Raw genomic sequence first — 15574 nt, 5'->3', positions numbered from 1 at the left:
AACCTGTGGATAGAAAATAAATTTTTGTTTACAAAGGAAGGAGGAGGAGGAGGAGGAAGAGGAGGAATAACTGTCCCAAATAGTTCTTTTGAGTTGCTGACTCTGGAACCTATACCTACTGAATAATAACTCAAGATGCCAGAAGAATGAATGACAATCATTCTTTGACATTAAGAAACTAAATTGTGTGTATGTTGAAACTTGTGCTCCCATTCTAATGGTCACAGTCTTCCTTAATGATCGTCACAACATTAAGGAGAGTGTGTTAGTTCATTCTTGAAAATGTTAAATTTCAGGTACCTCAGGATACCTAGGAAGTGTCCACAAAATATTTGGATAGATAGACAAGGGGCACTTAGGATCCAAGGGGCTGATGTTACAGATGTGAGAGTGGTCGCATAAACATACAGATTGGGGTATAAGATCTAGAAGATGTAGAACCACACAATATATTGTCTGTTTTCTTTACTATGGCCTTATTATCACTTCCACCATGTATCCTCAGTGTTAGCTCTACTCTTCACTACTCCAATATAGAGAACCCAACCCTTATACAGCTTTTCTCATGCTGCATTGTATTTTATCTCCTTTTGTCTGCAGTGTATTTTATCTCCTTTCTGTTACAGGTGAATTCTGACTTATCTTTCAAAGAGGGGCTAAGGCCAACTTCTTTTGTGAAGTGGTTCCCCAAATACCATTCCCAATCTAAACAGAATTGACCCTTTTTTCTCTGTTCTAAAGTCCTTCACATCCATTCATTAGGGCATTCTAGGTCTGGTCCTACAGCTTCTGCCCTCTTTCTGACATCTTTCCTGCCCCCCATACCCTTTTCCTTCCCTCCCGCTCCTTTGCCCAAAGTTCCCCATTTTCCCCATGCCCTCCCTCCATTATGGATCAACATCCACTTACTTTTTTATTTATATTTTTTTAGTTGTAGTTGGACACAATACCTTCAATTTATTTATTTATTTTCATGTGGTGCTGAAGATGAAATTCATTTGTAGTATAGTTTTTTTTATAGAGGGTACAATATCTTTATTTTGTTTTTATTTATTTTTATGTGGTGCTGAGGATCAAATGCTCTACTGCTGAGCCACAACCCCAGCCCTTGTAGTATAGTTTTAAGTTCTGGTATTGTGATGCCTCCTACTTTACTCTTTGGTTATTCTGGGTCTTTTATTTTTCCAAATGAATTTCATGATTTCTTTTTCTATTTCTATAAGGAATGAATGAAATTGGGAGTTTAATTGGAATCGCATTGAATCTGTATAGCGCTTTGGGTAGTATGGCTATTTTGACAATGTTAATTTTGCCTATCCAAGAACATGGGAGAGCTTTCCATCTTCTAAAGTCTTCTTCAATTTCTTTCCTTAGTGTTCTGTAGTTTGCATTGTAGAGGTCTTTTGCCTCTTTTGTTAAGTTGGCTCCCAGTTATTTTTTTTTTTAAGCTATTGTGAATGGGGTAGTTTCCTAATTTTTCTCTGAGGATTCGTTGCTGGTATACAGAAATGCATTTGATTTATGGGTATTGATTTTATATCCTGCTACTTTGGTGAATTCATTTATTAATTCTAGAAGTTTTCTGGTGACGTTTTTTTGGATCCTCTAGGTATAGAATCATGTCTTCAGCAAATAATGATAGTTTAGTTCTTCTTTTCCTATTCATATCCCTTTAATTTCTTTTATTTGTCTAATTTCTCTGATTAGAGTTTCAAGAACTATGTTGAATAGAAGTGGTGAAAGAGGGCATCCCTGTCTGGTTCCAGTTTTTAGAGGGAATGCTTCCAATTTTTATCCATTTAGAATGATGTTGGCTCTGGGTTTAATATTGATAGCTTTTACAATGTTGAGGTATGTTCCTACTATTCCTAGCTTTTCTAGTGTTTTGAACATGAAAGGGTACTTATTTTGTCAAATGCTCTCTCTGCATCAATTGATATAATCACATGATTCTATGGTCTATTGATGTGGTAAATTATATATTTATTGATTTCCTTATGTTGACCCAATCTTGCATGCCTGGAATAAACCCCGCTTGATCATGGTGCACTCTTTTTTAAATACATTTTTGTATGTGATTTGCCATATTTTTTACTGATAATTTTTGCATCAATGCTCATCAGGGATATTGGTCTTAAATTTTCTTTTCTTGATGTGTCTCTGCTTGGTTTTGGGGTCAGGATGATAATAGCTTCATCAATCAACCCTACCAGCCAAGAAAAGTTCAGGATCAGATTCACAGCTGAGTTCTACAAGACCTACAAAGAAGAATTAATATCAATACTCCAAATTATTCCATGAAATAGAAAAGGAGGGAACCCTTCCAAACTCATTCTAGAAATTTGTCGGTGTCTTTGAGGTTTTCTGTTTTACCGGAGTATAAATTTTCAAAATAGTTTCTAATTGCCTTCAGTATTACAATAGTATCTGTTATGATATTCCTTTTTCATCAAGAATTTTAGTAATTTGAGTTTTTTCTCTCTTCTTTTTGTTAAGGTAGCTAAAGTTTGTCAATTTTATTTAATTTTTTCAAAGAACCAGCTTTTTGTTTTGTCAATTTTTTGAATTGTTTCTTTTGTTTCAATTTCATTGATTTCTACCCTGATTTTAATTATTTCTTATCTTCTACTGCTTTTGATGTTGCCTTGTTCCTCTTTTTCTAGGACTTTGAGCAGTAATGTCAGGTCACTTATTTGTTAACTTTTTCTTTTTTTAATGAATGAACTCCATGAAATGAACTTTCCTCTTAGCACTGCCTTCATAGTGTTCCATAGATTTTGATAAGTTGTATCAGAGTTCTCATTTATTTACCTCTAAGAATTTTTTAATCTCCTCTTTGATGTCTTCTGTTATCTATGTATTATTCAATAGCACATTTTTAGTCTCCAGGTATTGGAATAGCTCCTATTTTTTTATTTTATCATTGATTTCTAATTTCATTCCATTATGATCAGATAGAATGCAGGGTAGTATCTCTATTTTTTTTTTTGTATTTTCTAAGACTTGCTTTGTGACATAACATATTATCTATTTGGAGAAAGATCCATGTGTTGCTGAGAAGAAAGTGTATTCGCTTTTTGATGAATGCAATATTCTATATATATCTGTTAAGTCTAATTGATTTTATTGTTGAGTTCTATAATTTCTTTGTTCAGTTTTTGTTTGAAAGATCTATCCAGTGGTGACAGAGGTGTATTCACCCAGTATTGTTGTGCTGTGGTCTATTTGATTCTTGTAGTTGAGAAGGGTTCTTTTGATATACAGAGCTGCCCCATTGTTTGGGGCATAGATATGTATGTCTTGTTGATGTATGAATCCCTAAGCAGTAGGAAATGTCCTTCTTTATGCCTTTTCAGTAGCTTTGGTTTGAAGTTCACTTTATCAGATACGAAGATGGAAATCCCTGCTTGTTTACATGGTCCATGAGAGCGATATGTTTTTTTCCCACCTTTCACCTTCAGTCTGTGGATGTCTTTTCCTGTGAGATGAGTCTCTTGAAGGCAGCATTTTTTTTTAAAAAATCCTTTCTGTCAATGTATGTCTTTTAATTCATGAGTTCAGGCCATTAACATTCAGGGCTATTATTGAAATATGATTTATATTTCCCAGTCATTTGGTTTATTTTTGGTTTTTAACTTGACTTAGTTTCTCCTTTGATGGGCCTTGCCTTTAGTGTAGTTCTTCCCTTTGCTGAATTTCATTGTTGTTTTTCATTTCCTCCTCCTGGAATATATTGCTGAGAATGATTTGTAGCATAGGCTTTCTCATGGTAAATTCTTCTAATTTTTGTTTATCATGAAAGGTTTTTATTTCATCATCAAATCTGAAGCTTAATTTTGCTTGATATAAGATTCTTGGTTGGCATTCATTTTCTTTAAGAGCTCGGTATATATTTCTCCAGGATTTCCTGGTTTTGAAGTTCTAGGTTGAAAATCTGCTGAGATATGAATTGGTCTCCCCCTGTATGTGATCTGAGTCTTCTTTCTTGTGGTTTTTAAGATTCTGTCTTTATCTGTATGCTATGTATTTTCATTATAATGTGCCTTTGTGTCAATCTCTTGTAATTTTGTACATTTAGTGTCCTATAAGCCTCTTGTATTTGATTTTCCAATTCATTCTTTATGTTTGGGAAATTTTCTGATATTATTTCATTGAAGAGATTATGCATTCCTTTGGTTTGAATCTCTGTGCCTTCCTCTATCCTAGTAAATCTTAGATTTGTTCTTTTGATGTTATCCCACAATTTTTGGATGTTCTGTTCATGATTTCTTACTATCTTCACTGTGTGGTCAACAATATTGTCAATATTGTACATTTTGTCTTCATTATCTAATGTTCTGTTTTCCAAGTGATCTAGTTTGTTGGTGATGCTTTCTATTGAGTTTTTATTTCATTTTATCATTTTCTTCATTTCAAGAATTTCTGAATTTTTTTTCAGAATCTGTATCACTTTTTTGAAGTAATCTTTTGCTACCTGTATTTGCTCCCTTATTTCTTTATTGGTGTGATCAATGGTTGCCTGTATTTGCTCTCTTATCTCTTAATTGGAGCGATCAATTTTTGCCTGTGTTTGCTTACTTAGGTCATTCTTTAATTCGTAGATCATTTTAATTATGTACATTCTGAACTTCTTTTCGGACAGTTCATCAACTGCATTGTCCATGGATTCTATTATTGCAGTATCTTGGTTTGCTTGGAGCACTTTTCTCCCTTGTTTTTTCATGTTTTCTATGTGTTTTCCTTTCTTGTCCTGTGGGTCTGAGGCATTACAGCTTCTACCCTGTAATCTTATAGTGTCCCTCCAGTTTACCTGCACCTCACTTTGGTTTTGAGCTTCTAGACCCCAGCTGGTGTCCCACAATAAATCCTACTTCAACTAAAGATAGTGGTGGCAATAGCAGAGATAACTCAAGATAGCAGTTGTGGTGTCCCAAGATGGATGCAACCACTTTCAGAGATGGGGCTGAAAGGGTGGGCTGCCTGTTTGGAGATGCAGCTGCCTCCAGGCCCCATCTGTTGTCCCAAGGTGGAGGCTACTGCATGGGGAGGGATATGGCAATGGCTGCAGTGTCCCGAGATGGGGTAGGCCTGGGCTCTGATGTGGATCTACTGATAGGCAGGGGTGGTCCTAGTCCTGGGGCTGGGCTCAGGTGTGGGTCTACCAGTCAGTAGGGTGGTCCTGGGCTAGCGCCTGGGTCTTGGCTCCCACGCAGGTTGGCAGGGTGGTCCTGGGCCTGGGCCTGGGCTCCCAAGAGGGTCAGAGGAGCCGTCCTGGACCGGGACCTGGGCCTTGGCTCCCTCGCGAGCCGGTGGGGTGGTTCTCACTAATCTATAGTTGGAAATGTTGAAGTCACTTGTCCTTGGGTATTTTATTTTGTCTTATTTTGTTTTGCTTGTATTGATTTACCTCCAACACAGCTCTGTGACTTGTCAGCCTTGAGGTTTATGTCTATTTCCTTGGACTCACTTCAGGACAGTCACATTGCAGGCATATGTGTTTCTGTAATAGGGCAATTCTCTTTTATCCCCACACTCCACAGTCATAATATTTGAGCTCATGAAGATCTCTTTAAAGTCAGTTTGAGTCTCAGATTTGGAAGCAAGACATCTCTGAGGAAGGATGATCTAAACTGCAGCCCTTTATATGAAACTCACTTAAATACCTCCATCTTCCTCTGCCCTTGATCTTTGTAAAATAACAGAACATAAGATTTCTTTACAGTTACTTTGTTAGTTTAAAACAAATCCTTGAGCTTAGAGAAGTCTGTTTTTTAATTTTTTTTTTTAGAGTTTTTTTTTAAAAAGCTGTGAAGTAGTGATTTTTTTCCTCTTTTGTGTTTCACTTAAGTTTAGATGTCAATGATATTTCTTTCACTTTCTAAGACTCTTTTTTCAATGATTTTTTTTTGAATTTTTTTTCCTTCAAGTCAGAATTTTAAAAAGAATATTCCCAGTACATGGGTCAAAATTGTGTTATGACTATTACACATGAATAAATGAATGATTTGTTTAAGAAACAGGAAAACTTCAGGAACGTTTGAATGTTTTCTCAAGTGGACTTTGGTTTAAAACGAATGTGTTAAGAATTCAAAGGCATTTTCCCCTCTCTTTTCTGTGCACTGGTGTGAAGTAAATGTCTTGGCAACACACATGTGCACCCACCAGCACTCACACCAGAAATTCATGAGGCAATTGATAAGGGTCTTCTTGCTGGAAGGAGTTTATGCATGGGTTCTTGGCACCAGGGGACATATTTGTAGTCCAGGTCAGCCCAGCCTAATCACTACTTGTACAGAGAGTGGTGTGGGCAGGAGGTAAAGAAGCCAAGTAATGAGGAAACTTGTGACAATGTGGACAAGCAATATGATCTTAGGATCCAGGAACCAAAATGCTACAAAGAAATTGGGGGAGGACATTCTTCTCTTGCTCATGAACCTTTGGCCCTCCTGAAGCCCATGGTCAGCCTCCTTTGAGTGTTTTCCAAGCAGTGGGCTTTGATGAGGGGAGGGCCCTTGAATGAAAGAATGTCTCCCCAGGAACTGAGGGTATGAGGAGGAGGATTTATTCAGAAATGTCTACATTCATACATCCCCATGCATGGAAAATAGAGAAAATTAGAGTTGACATAAACTTATTTGAATCCTCAAGCTCTGGAGACCCCAGGAGTAATCCAGCTAAAGATGTATTTCCAAACTGTGGTGACATTCCTTATTTTCATTGGGCCTAATATAAAAATCTTAATATTGGCCTTTGCTATTTCCGGTCAGATTCTTTTGAGCTCCTGATATGATTAATGCAATTCTGGATATTAAAGTGAGCTCCCAAAATCCTATTTAAAGGAAGATCTACTGGGCTGGAGAAGTAGCTCAGTGATATAATTCTTAATTAGGATGCAGGAAGCCATGGGGTTTAATCCCCAGCAGAACACACACACACACACACACACACACACACACATGCACACACGTGCACACACACGCACGCACACACACGGATCTATTGGAAATGAACAATATGACTGGTGGGAACAGTGTCTAAAATAAAAAGTATCATCCTACCTTCATCTGACTCAGATCCCTGAGAGGATCATTAGCAAGCAGGACTATGTGGTTTGCTTGTATGGTCTGAACAAGGAAGGCATGCCACAGGAAGAGCAGCTGAAAAGACTAGAGATAGGTTGGGATGGAACAACCTTAAGTGGAAGACCATGGGGAATGTGTTGATTATTGCCATATTTCAAGAGCTACTAGAGAGACCTATGCTCTTCGGCTACAAACCATGGGGCTGGGAACAAAGGATGATGATTATTATAAAGAAAATTGAGCTGCCACATATGCAATGGAATATTTTATAAACAGTGAGTTTCCTGGTACAGAAGGTATTGAATTTGAGGTTACATGCCCATTTGTCAGATGTGTTGAAGATTGAAGCAGGCTATTGACAACCATTCAAGCATCTCTTGAGAATTAGAGAAAGGTATCCCCTTTAGATGGACATAAACATGCATAGCATTCAGTCCCTACCCATTCCTATTATAAGGGATTCCTGCACAGGGCAGAATCTGAGCAACTATTTGTGGCTGAGTCCATGATCCTAACCATGTCCTGTTCCAACAGCAATCAATTAAAGGAAGAAAAACACAGTAAATTAGAGGGTCCTCATAAATCAGAGAGAGTTGACCTGTATGATCTTTATGTAATAACTAACTGCTTAAGCCAGGGGTGTCCTTCAAAAATCAGAAATTGTTTGGGCTCTCTCCTTTGTGATTAAATTTATAAGACAAAATGTGCCAAGTAATTATGTCACATGCAGAATTTGCTGTAAAAATGCTTATTATGACCTACATACTAGTCTAAATATTTGGCATAAATTATTACCTTAGTCTGCACAATAACTAGGTAGTAATAGTATACCCATTTTACAATGAAGTATAAATAACTGCCTGAGATCACTTTGCTGAAGAGTGGCCAAGGGGGCATTTGGATGAGGCTTGTCTGACTCCAAAAGAAACTCAGGTTCTGAATTATAACACAAAATTACCTTTAAAAAAGATAAGAAGCAAGGTTTTGAAAGCTGTAATTCAGTGTCATGATTCTGTGTTACAGTAGAACATTAAGATTTGAAAGACTGAACTTGTGCAAAAGCCAAATAAGATTGCCTTTCTTTCTTTCTTTCTTTCTTTCTTTCTTTCTTTCTTTCTTTCTTTCTTTCTTTCTTTCTTTCTTTCTTTCTTTCTTTTTCTTTCTTTCTTTCTTTCTTTCATCTATTTAGTGGTACTGGGGATTGAACCCAGGGCCTTGCGCATGTTAGGCAAGCACTCTACCAGAGCTACATCCCCAGTCTAAGCATATACACTTTAAACAAATTTTGAAAACGTACTTGCTATATGGTCTGAATATCTGTTTCCCTCAAAATTTGTATATTGAAACCTAATTCTCAATAGGAGCATATTTGGAGGTGGGACCTATGGGAGGTAATTATATCACATAGATGAGTCCTCATGAATGGGATTATAAAAAAGGATCCAGAGAGATCCCACACTCCTTCCACCATGTGAGGATACAGGAAGAAGACACCACATACTCAAACTGCCAGTGCTCTAGACTTAGTCTTCGAGACTCCATAAGTGTGAGAAACAAATGTTTGCCATTTATAAGCCACCCTGGTTTATGGTATTTTGTTATAAATGCCCAAATTGACTAAGACAATGATGTAAATATCAAGAGTGACAAATCAACTTCCCAGTCACTCTGAACATTCTGTCACCCTAAACCTTGATTTATGTACCTATGCCACGTTAAACTGGACAAATGCAGAGGTAATTTCAGATAATCCATTTGCATTGCTGCAGCTCTAGGTCAGTCCAAGACTTACCTCCTGTCTGAAGGTTTAGCTAGATTCCAGTGCCAGAAGTCCTTTCTCCCTCCCTGGACTTCTTCAGCATTCATAATTGGTTCAGTTGACTTGGCAACTTGGCAACACAGCCATGTGACAAATTTTTTTCATTGGGAATTTAAATTTTTTGTTGTTCACATGTCAGTGTGTTTATTTCTCATCTCCTCAACTGATAGCAAGTTCTCTAAGGGTATAGACCACAGCTTATACTTTCTAGAAACAGCCCAAAGGTGCTTTGCCCAGTTGACCTTCTACAGTGGTCAAGAATTTTAGAATGATTTCAGTGCAGCATGCAGCCAGAATGAACCAGACTCTACGTGCTTAGATTTCACATGAGTCTTTGAGGAGCCCCTGCTCCCCCCAAGTATTTCTGCCATGTTATCTTCCTTGGGATTCTGTAAGTAGGGGTCTAATGTTATTAATGATCTAAAGTAGTGATTTTTTTCTCCCTCTTCCTTTGACAGAAGCTCAGACTTATGTGTTTATCAACTTCGGCATCTTCCTGAAACCCTCCCTGATGCTGACGGCACCTTTATTTGATTTTTAGGGAGGCCCTTAGCCCATAGTGGATAATGATAAATTTATGTTTTCTCTTCCTCCCTTCCCCCATTATTGCTGCCTTTGGCTTCTCTCTTCCCCTACATCTAGATTTCCCCACAAAATCTCTCCTGAGGAGTCTCATCCATTTTATCTCCCTGAAGACCATCTTACCTCTCCATCAGTGTTTTCGATCCTGAAAACTGATTTGGTTCTGATTTTTTAGTAATGAACATGTCTCAGACTTGTAGAATATCTATCATCTCTCCCCATCTTCCCACTCCTCAGAACAACTCCCTCTGCTAACAGGCCCTCAGGAGGAAAATGTGAGCCACCACTGCCTGTCCATCAAGCCCTGCAGAATCTTCTGCATTACCTCTTGCATTGCCAGCATCACCATCTCCCACCTTTGTGACTTCCTAGTCTACCAGGACATCTTCCCACTCTCAGTCTCTCTTAGCACCCTCTCTCACTCCTTGTTCCTGATTAGACTTCCTAAAATTACACCTCAAATCCCATCATTTCCCTGCTTGATAAGGTCTCATCAACTCAGTAAGTCTCCACCCTTAAGCCTTAACCCTCTTTTCCAATCTACCTCCCCACCATGTGAGTATTCATTTTGCTAAGAACACACCATTGGACTCTGATGAATTTGTCTTTAACTCTTATAGTAATTCCTCCTCACCACTCCAATCTCTCTTGCTAAACTCTTACCCATCCTGAAAGACCCAGCTTAGAAGATTTTGTTGCTGCTTGGTAAAACCAGTTCCTTCTTTGGTCCCCATTCCTTCTACTCTATCATGTCTCAGTTTCCTCCCTTGACCTCCTACTCAGACTCCTCCCAGATCCCATTGCAGCTGTTCTTCCCACCCTCCACAGCACACACTGTGTCAGCACTTTCCAAACTGCTTAATTATAGAGTGTTTTTTGGGGGGAGTGGGGTACCAAGGACTGAATGCAGTAGTGCTTAACCACTGTGAAACATCCTCAGTCCTTTTTATTTTATTTTTTATTTTGAGACAGGGTCTCACTAAATTGTTTAAGGCATCACTAAGTTGCTGAGGCTGGCTTCAAACTTGCAATCCTCCCGCCTCAGCCTCTCAAGTTGCTGGAATTAAAAAGCTCGCACCACCGCAGCCAGCAATTATAGAGAACTTAAAAAATTGTAGCATACACTATAGTATAGACAGTACAGAATGAACTGACCAGCCAATAATCCCTGAAAAAAAAATGTCAGAATTCAATCCACACCCTTTTGTAAACTTAGAAGTTACTACATTAAGTCAATATCCTCATTTCAGGTACATAATCATGTTTCTGTATTTTGCTTTCATTGAAGCATAATCTAAAATTTCATTTCTTACAACTATAAAGTAGCAAGGAGAAGGCTGGAGTTGTGGCTCAGCAGTAGAGAGCTCGCCTAGCATGCGTGAGGCTCTGGGGTTGATCCTCAGCACCACATAAAAACAAATAAATAAAATAAAAATACTGTGTCCAACTAAAAAATGAATAATTTTTAAAGTAGCAAGGAGAAAATAGAATATGGATTTTTTTGTTGTCTTTGTTTTAGGAAATAAAGTTTTATCTTTTGAAGTACTGTCTTTATACTTCTTTATACTTTTTGAGAACTAAAAGACTCAGCTTTTCATTAACATTTCCATTGTTCAGTTGGTGATCCATAGAGAGTAAGTTTATGTACCCTTAATGTTTAATATGCAGTAAGGGATGAATAACATCACAAATATATTCTAAACTTATCAGACACAGACCAGCAATCTCTACAGATGAGATATGCTAATGATGGTAAATAATGTCTACGCTTCCACGTATTCATACATTTGGTGACCTTTCCATGCCACTTTCTCAGCATTCTCAGTATGGCATAAATTCCACACGGGAACATTATGGCATCGTAACTATTACTATGAACAGTATTTGGTATTTTATTACGTATAATACAGTTTAGACTAAAAAAGTCAATAGTATAATTATTTTTTTACTGTAGTACACTCATGAACACCACAGAATGTAGTTTGGAAAACTCAGATTCCTGTGTTCATTCACATGATTTCAATTGACATTTCTCAAACCACAAATCAAACATTACCCATGGAAATTTTCCTTTAAAATGCTCAATTTTGCATCAGTGCTCAATATGTACCTGTAGAAGAAAAATGGAAAGGAGGGAAAGAGTGAGCAATCTTACCAATTCTCACATCATTTATATAAATTAAATGTCTGCCATGAAAATGATACAAGGGAAAGTTTACAAAATCATTTAGCATAAAATTCCTTGTTCAATTTAAGTATGGATATAATTTAAATTATTTATATTAGCAGCCGGTACATTAAAACAGACTTTTTAAAAATATTTTTTTTGTTGTACATGGGCACAATACCTTTATTTTATTTATTTATTTTCATGTGGTGCTGAGAATTGAACCCAGTGCCTCACACGCACTAGGCAAGCACTCTACCATTGTGCTACAACCCCAGCCCCTAAAACAGACTTTTTTTTAATATTTATCTTTTAGTTGTAGTTGGACACAATACCTTTATTTTATTTATTTATTGTTACATGGTGCTAAGGGTAGAATACAGGGCCTCGCACGTGCTAAGCTAGTGCTCTACCGCTGAGCCACAACCCCAGGCCCCTATAACAGACTTTTAAGTGAGATTTCATAAGAGGAACATGTACTCCAAGACTATAATAATTACTCAGATACTTAGTAGAGTCACTGGAATAATTACTAAGATTATATAATCTAGATTTGTTCTTTGCTACTTTTAAAATTTTGCAAGTTCTTAATTCATTTCCTGATTTCCCCCCATTCTTGAATTTCACTTTTCTTGGTCGCAAAGCATCCAGTCTCTTCAGTTAAGGCGGGCAGGCTGCAGAGTTCAGTGCAATGGTGTCCTATTGTCAATTTTTAGTACCTGATTATGAGCTTTATATCTGCCTATTTGGAGGTCTAAATATAACCTGGAGTTACTCTCTGCATCATAGTGAATCTATGGTTTCTACTCAGGGATTTGACATTATAAAAATAATACATAAGGTTTTTTGAAGTAGCTACTGATAATTACTTTATGATTATTCTGTGACTAATGTCATCATAATTTCTTAATGAGTACAGATAATCCTGTTACTTGTATAGTTTTGTTGGGTTCACTTTCAAATAAACTTACATTTTTCTCCTTGTTGCCTGTGATGGTACTCTGGCAGTTTCAAAGAAAGCATGGAGAAGTCATCATACTCCGACTGGCTAATAAACAACAGTATTGCTGAGCTGGTTGCTTCAACAGGCCTTCCTGTGAACATCAGCGATGCCTACCAGGATCCGCGCTTCGATGCTGAGGTAAGAGGCCTTCTCTGGTTGCCATCATTAGGTTCCATGGTCATAATGTTGACAGTTTGCTAGTTGAAGCAAAACTGGGAATCTTATAGATCCACAATACCCACTGAATTTATTGGCAATTCTTTTGCATCTTTTCTCTGTAGTCTGAGTTTTAATATGCTAACTGTTTGACTAAGAGAAAACTTCCTTTTTCTACCCTCATTGGTGGCAAAAAGACTATCCTCAGTCTGATACTCTTTTATGATTAGATGTACTTTATATTGAGCTATGAAATATTTAATAATAAAATGTGCATATAACATAGTTATTTCCCAGCAGATGCTGGAGTAACTACCATATTTTTCAAAATTGCTCCCAAGAAACAGTAAATTGGTTAATGTTATTATTTAGTGTTAATTATATAGGTGCATTTTGCTGATATGCAGAATATATTAAAACAGTTTACATTCTAAGATAATACAGAGCATCATACAGATAAATTCATACAAGCTTATAAAAGTTCTATGTGGATATATGTGTGTCTAAGCATAAATATATATACTATGTAGAGAAAATAAATATGTATAAAGTTTCCCATTCTAGATTGCCAGGCTGAGCTCTGAAGAGTAGCAGGATTCTCTTGGTGGCCAAGAATAAGAGGAATATGTGTTGTAAGCAAAGCTGAACAAGCACAGGGAATTGGGGAACTGGGTTTTTTTTTTTTAAACGGGGTTGAGGAGCCACAATTGATGAGGATGGAGAGCGAAGCAGGTCCAGATTACCAAAAAGCTTTGAAAGCTATGCTAATAGGTTGAATAGTCACAGTGGGAACTAATATTTTTGTTCTAAATGCAGGAGATGCCTGAGTTGTATTTCAGAATGATCACACTGCCTACACAAGACAGAGTAGATTAGTAATAATAACAACTGAACTTTTGATCTTTGCAATGCCAAAAAGGAGGAGTCATCATCCCTGTTTTACAGAAATTGAGAGCTTGTCCATGGCTCTGGAGACAGACAAGGAATCAGCCTTATTATCTGACTCTATAGACTGTCCTCTTCACCTGGCTTTGTGCTGCCTCAACTGTCTCTGGCAGGGACACAATGATGTCAGGAAGGCTGGTATCTAAGTCTAATCTATAACTTGAGTCAGATCACCTTTGCAGATCTGTGCAAGGGAAATTTTAAATTCCTTTAACACTTCTCTGTGGCTGTCTGGAACTCTCTTCCCCCAGAGGAGAGTTTTTCTGTACATTTTCTATTCCTTCTTTTTTTTTTAAAGAGAGAGAGAGAGAGAGAGAGAGAGAGAGAGAGAGAGAGAGAGAGAGAGAGAGAATTTTTTAATATTTATTTTTTAGTTCTCAGTGGACACAACATCTTTGTTTGTATGTGGTGCTGAGGATCGAACCCGGGCCGCACGCATGCCAGGCGAGTGTGCTACTGCTTGAGCCACATCCCCAGCCCTTCTATTCCTTCTTGAGCATCAGGCTTAGACGCACCTACCTTGGAGCATGAACTCACAGTCTAGGTTCAGCTCTTTCTAGTATGCCCACTCAGTTGTCCTAACACTGACTACCCTCTAGCTTTCTTCAGTTCTAAGACAGCAAGACTGAACTTTGAGTTACCTTTCTAGGGAAAGTGACAGTCCAAAGAATCTTTAGTTCTCCTCTTGAAAAGACGAACACCACCCCCGAGTTCTGATATAGCATGGTGAAAATGATCTACAGATGTCAGTAGTATAAACTTTAGTATTGCAATTGAGGTAAAACTGATTTTATGAAGTTTTGTCTTTTGCTATGTTTCTCTCTTCCTTGATAATAGAGAATAATGAAAAGATTTCTATACTTACAGTCTTAGGAAGAAATACTCCCAGTATTCTATTATTATCATCAGTAATAACAGACAAACCAAAAGACTTTCCTATACAGAAAAATCATTAATTGACAATCCATTATTGCAAAGTCAATGTAGTTGATTAGATGTCAGGGAACAATAGTCATTTCCCACCTCAAATCATACCATTAAATTTGAGTGAGTTCCTATTATTCTGCTCATAGCTTTGGACAAAGAGATTCAAATTAAAATTCTGAGGAAGACAAAAAATCAAATTGCACTATTTTTTATTGGTCCATAAGATATTTGTGATGGTATAACAGAACTTAATGCAGTGTATATCTGTGTACCTACCACCCAGTTTAAGAAAAATCAAAAGATTATTACTTTTGAATAATTGTTTTGATCTTCCCTAATCCCATATCCTTTATTCCCCCACAGAGATAACTTGTATCCTGAATCTGAATTTATCATTCCCTTGCTTTTCTATATAGTTCCACTGCACATGTTTGAATCCCTGCAAAATATGTTGTTGTATTTTACATAAAAATGACTAATAGGATATGTATCCTTCTGTGGCTTACTTTTTGTTTTCACCAAAATTATGTTTCTGAGTTGTGTAAATTTATAACCCTTCATTTATTTTAATTGCTGCAAGTTATTCCAATGAATGAATAAGCATCATTTTGTTTATCCACCAGGGCATTAATGGATGTTTGGACTCTGCACTTTACTGTTACATGCATAACTGCCAGGGACATTCCTGAACACATGCTCAAGTACAAGAGATTTTATAGAGTCTATTCCTAAAAGAATGATATACTGGATCAGAAGCCATAAACATCTTTGCCTTCACCAGAGAATGAAAAATTCTTATTTAATCATTGCTCTGTTTTTCTTATGAAAAACATCATATTTAGCAAGCACAATACCTTAGACTACTTCTTGCTAATGGAATATAATCAGCTTGA

At 37.2% G+C, this 15574-nt stretch overlaps 1 protein-coding gene across 2 annotated transcripts in view; it reads left to right on the top strand.

The window, feature by feature from the left end:
* The window catches only part of Pde11a (phosphodiesterase 11A), a 381907-nt gene that overhangs the window by 180090 nt on the left and 186243 nt on the right, over positions 1-15574 (top strand). For both annotated transcript variants that reach the window (XM_005324647.4, XM_078017653.1), the window contains exon 6: positions 12659-12791. In XM_005324647.4, coding sequence (XP_005324704.2) covers positions 12659-12791 — 133 coding nt within the window. The remainder of the gene's footprint in view (positions 1-12658; positions 12792-15574) is intronic.

The sequence above is a fragment of the Ictidomys tridecemlineatus genome, chromosome 7 (genome assembly GCF_052094955.1).
Source record: "Ictidomys tridecemlineatus isolate mIctTri1 chromosome 7, mIctTri1.hap1, whole genome shotgun sequence".
In the NCBI taxonomy this organism is placed as follows: Eukaryota; Metazoa; Chordata; class Mammalia; order Rodentia; family Sciuridae; genus Ictidomys; species Ictidomys tridecemlineatus.
This window is presented reverse-complemented; position numbering and strand designations above follow the sequence as displayed.